Genomic DNA, 3,668 nt, shown 5'->3' with positions numbered 1-3,668 from the left:
GGTCTTCCGGGCCGAAGGGCTTTGGTCTCCGTCTGTCTCTCGTCTGTCACTGTCTGGCACCTGCTGCGAGTGAACACCAGTCTATGGCGTGTGCTCGCTGTGTGGTGACACACTCCGCTGCCGCTCCCAACACAGCGGGTACCTTGGATTTGGGGCTCCGGCGAGTCCCTGCAGCCTGAGTACAGCCAAGGAGCACCCGGGGTCATGCCAAGGGGCCTCTCCAGCATGCCCTGAACCCACTCTCAGGCAGCAGTAGCTCCCTGGCCAGGGAACTCAGACCAATTTTGTAGGCTGCTGCTTTTCTGTATGGATTTGCCCTCCCTCGCATACCTGTGGTCCAGTCTCCCTGCCAAGCTGCCACAGGCACTGGAGCCCCTGGGCGCTGGCTGAGCCGGGTCTGGTCTGCAGCTCCCTGCCATCTTTTGGCTCCCTGGAGCCCAGAGGACGTTGTGCTCCAGGTGGCTGTTCCCAGCTTGGCACTTGAGGGCCCAGAGTGAAGAAGGTGCAGGCATGGGAGGAAGATGCAGGAGTGGGAAGAAGAGGGCACTGCAAAGGCCCCATGAGGCTCCTCAGCCCTCTCTGGATACTCTGCATCCTCACCTGTCACTTCCTGGGCTCCATATGTGGCCTCCGTGACCAGAAATGGGAGCTTCTCCTCCGAACTGAAGAGTCCCAGGCAGCCACACCAGAGTCCCTCAGTGTCTGTTCTGTCTGTGGTGCTTAGGACTTGGCTCAGCATCTGCTTGTGACCTTGAGCTCTGCTCCCTCTCCCCACACAGCCATCCGCCCCGAGGGGAAGAACAATCGCCTCTTCGTCTTCTCCATTAGCATGGCCTCGGTGTCGCGCTTGTCCCTTGACGTGGCAGCCGATACACACGAGGACTTGCTGGACTGGGTGAAGAAGATCCGGGAGGCAGCCCAGACTGCTGACGCACGGGTGAGTCTGGAGAGCCCTTGGCAGGACAGATGTCTCCTTGCCAAGTCCTGGGTTTCTCAGGAGCCGAGAAGCTGGTGGAGGCTGGTGGGGAGGGAGGCGAGATGGCAGCCTGTCATGGCTGGCAGAGCAGTTACAGGGATGGCAGAGCCAGAGTAATCTTTGGCAATATAGCAAGGGGTGGTGGCCACGAATTGTGGCTTGAGAGTTTCAGGCTGGACATCTGGGAAGATTGCCCCGTCAGGAGGGTGTTGCAGCTATGGGATCTCTGTCCATGGAGGGTGGCAACGTTCAGCTACAAGGCCACAGCTGCCCTGAGCTGTTACTGGTGCCAGCCCTGCTCCAAGTGGGAGGTAGGACCCACCAAGGGCCCTTCCCATGGCTGATTTTGTGGTGCCCCCCACAGGGTCCCAGCAGACCTGCTAGTGGTTCCCACAGTGTGGGCAGGAGCAGCCACACCAGGCCAGTGCTGCTGGGTGACCACAGTGGGTGAGCTGGAGCATCCAGCCCTGCTGCTTCCACCTGGCCCTGATGCTTCTCTCTCCCTCTCTTGGCAGCTCTCCGAAGGGAAGATGATGGAGAGGAGGAAGAAGATTGCCCTGGAGCTTTCGGAGCTGGTGGTCTATTGCCGACCTGTGCCCTTTGACGAAGAGAGTGAGCATCTGCTGGTGCGGTGGCCAGCACGGGCAGTCACTGCGGCATCACAGACCCCACGGGGTGCCCCAAGGCACTGCCTTGGCTAGATCTCAGCAGAGGGCAGGTGTCCAGAACAAGGTGGAACCAGTTTACACTGGAACTCTGGAAATGCCCTTCTCCAGAGGGTGGACATTCCCTTCTCTTCCCTCTGTTGCTGCGACCTGTCAGCAGCCAGGGCAGCTGCTGAGGGAGTGGGGTTGGGAGCATCGTGCCCAGTCACCAGGAGTGGTTGTGATGCTTTCAACCGTTGGTGTTGGGCACCCAGCAAACGCCCGATGGGGCAGAGCAGGGTCTACACAACGCGGTGGTGGCTGAGCCAAGGGAGACAGGAAGGGGCCTGGGCTGGCTTACGCTGTGCTGTCTCCTCACAGAGATTGGCACAGAGAGGGCTTGTTACCGAGATATGTCCTCCTTCCCTGAGACCAAGGCGGAAAAGTATGTCAACAAGATCAAAGGCAAGAAGTTCCTGCAGTACAACCGCCTGCAGCTCTCCCGCATCTACCCCAAGGGCCAGCGCCTCGACTCCTCCAACTACGACCCTCTGCCCATGTGGATCTGTGGCAGCCAGCTGGTAGCTCTCAACTTCCAGACCCCAGGTGAGAGCAGCAGGCAGGGAGGGTGGGCAGGCCCCTGGGGTATCCTGTGCCTCCTCCCAGCCCCCTGCTTGGGACCTGCTAACCCAGTCCTGGCCAACAGTGGGTCTAGGAGGGGCTCTGGGTCTAGAACGGGGTTCTGCAGGGAGCAAGACCTGGTGTCCATGTCCAGGCACATGGTTGCCGCAGTGGGGATGTGCTCTGGAGGGCTGGACTGACACGGCTGAGCCAGGAGGTTGTGGGGCCACGAGAACAAGATGAAACAGAGGGGAAGCAGGGGGTTTTTTCAAGGTCCCTGGCAGCAGGCAGAGCAGGCAGAAATGTCCCAAAGCGGGGACAGCACAGCCCCAGCGCTGGGACACCAGCTGGTTGCAGCATGTGAGTCAAGCTCGCTGCTCTGCTCGCCTTTCCCCAGCTTCCTCTCCTGCTTCTGCTGTGCAGCTTTTCCCTGGCCCTTGCCAAACCCTGCTGTGAGCTCGGTCAGCTCATCAACCCACCAGAAAACTACCTGCCTCTTTTTTTCCTGCTGGCTTTTTCATTCCTTTTGTGAATTGAAGCATCTCGCGGGGCTGTTTGGCAACTGCCTAGAGCCAGCACAAGGAAAGCTGAAAGGAGAGGGAGGAAAAGAAGGGGGTAGCCCATGGAGCACTGATCGGGCAGATCGCGTGTGAGATAGTCCCTCCGTGGCCCCAGCATGTGCACAGGCTGCAGTGAGGCCATGGTATGTGGCCAAGGCATTGCCAAGGGATGGGTCAGGTCACCTTTCAAAGGGCTTCACAGGAGGCACCGATAATCCAGGTTATAACCGTCTCCATCCTGTGCTCTCCAGACAAGCCCATGCAGATGAACCAGGCCTTGTTCATGTCCAGTGGCCAGTGTGGGTACGTCTTGCAGCCAGCCAACATGCGGGATGACATCTTCGACCCCTTCGACAAGAACACGCTGCGGGGGGTCGAGCCGCTCTCCATCTCCATCGAGGTTAGTACCTCACCCCAGCGTGGGGTCAGATCCAGGTGCTTATACCGAGCTTGGGGTGGTAGGATGGTTTCTCTGGGTTCCTGGCCTCTGTCTGCAGCTGCCTCCTCCCCAAACCCCTCGTCCCCTGCCTTAGAGCTGTCCTACAGCACAGGCTCAGAGAGCCCTCGGTGATGGGGAGACCTGTGGATGCTGCTTGAGGGAAGGGAAGCACCACTGACCTCGGCACCTGGAGAGGAGCAGCAGGAGCATCCCTGGATGCCCCGCCCGGGACCCCTCCTGCCCAGGGCCCAGTGACAGCAGGTGGCATCCACGAGTCGCAGAGGGGGCATCCCTGTCCCGGGGTTTGGCCGGGACTGCCAGGGTGGCTCGCCAGAGTGTGCCTTGTCCCCTCCTGGTCACTGGGTTGCTCCAGGCTCGGCATTGCTAACCTTGCCGTGTCCCCTTCCCTCTCAGGAAGGTGCGCGGGG

The 3,668-nt window shown here is 60.2% G+C and overlaps 1 protein-coding gene across 1 annotated transcript in view; it reads left to right on the top strand.

The window, feature by feature from the left end:
- PLCG1 (phospholipase C, gamma 1) overlaps positions 1-3,668 on the top strand; it is a gene marked incomplete at its 5' end in the record, with an annotated part of 25,277 nt that overhangs the window by 17,868 nt on the left and 3,741 nt on the right. The window contains 4 exons of the mRNA XM_010131792.1: positions 780-937; positions 1,492-1,588; positions 2,002-2,226; positions 3,053-3,201. Of these exons, the coding sequence (XP_010130094.1) occupies positions 780-937; positions 1,492-1,588; positions 2,002-2,226; positions 3,053-3,201 (629 nt within the window). The remainder of the gene's footprint in view (positions 1-779; positions 938-1,491; positions 1,589-2,001; positions 2,227-3,052; positions 3,202-3,668) is intronic.

Source organism: Buceros rhinoceros, unplaced genomic scaffold (assembly GCF_000710305.1).
Source record: "Buceros rhinoceros silvestris isolate BGI_N320 unplaced genomic scaffold, ASM71030v1 scaffold42122, whole genome shotgun sequence".
In the NCBI taxonomy this organism is placed as follows: domain Eukaryota; kingdom Metazoa; phylum Chordata; class Aves; order Bucerotiformes; family Bucerotidae; genus Buceros; species Buceros rhinoceros.
This window is presented reverse-complemented; position numbering and strand designations above follow the sequence as displayed.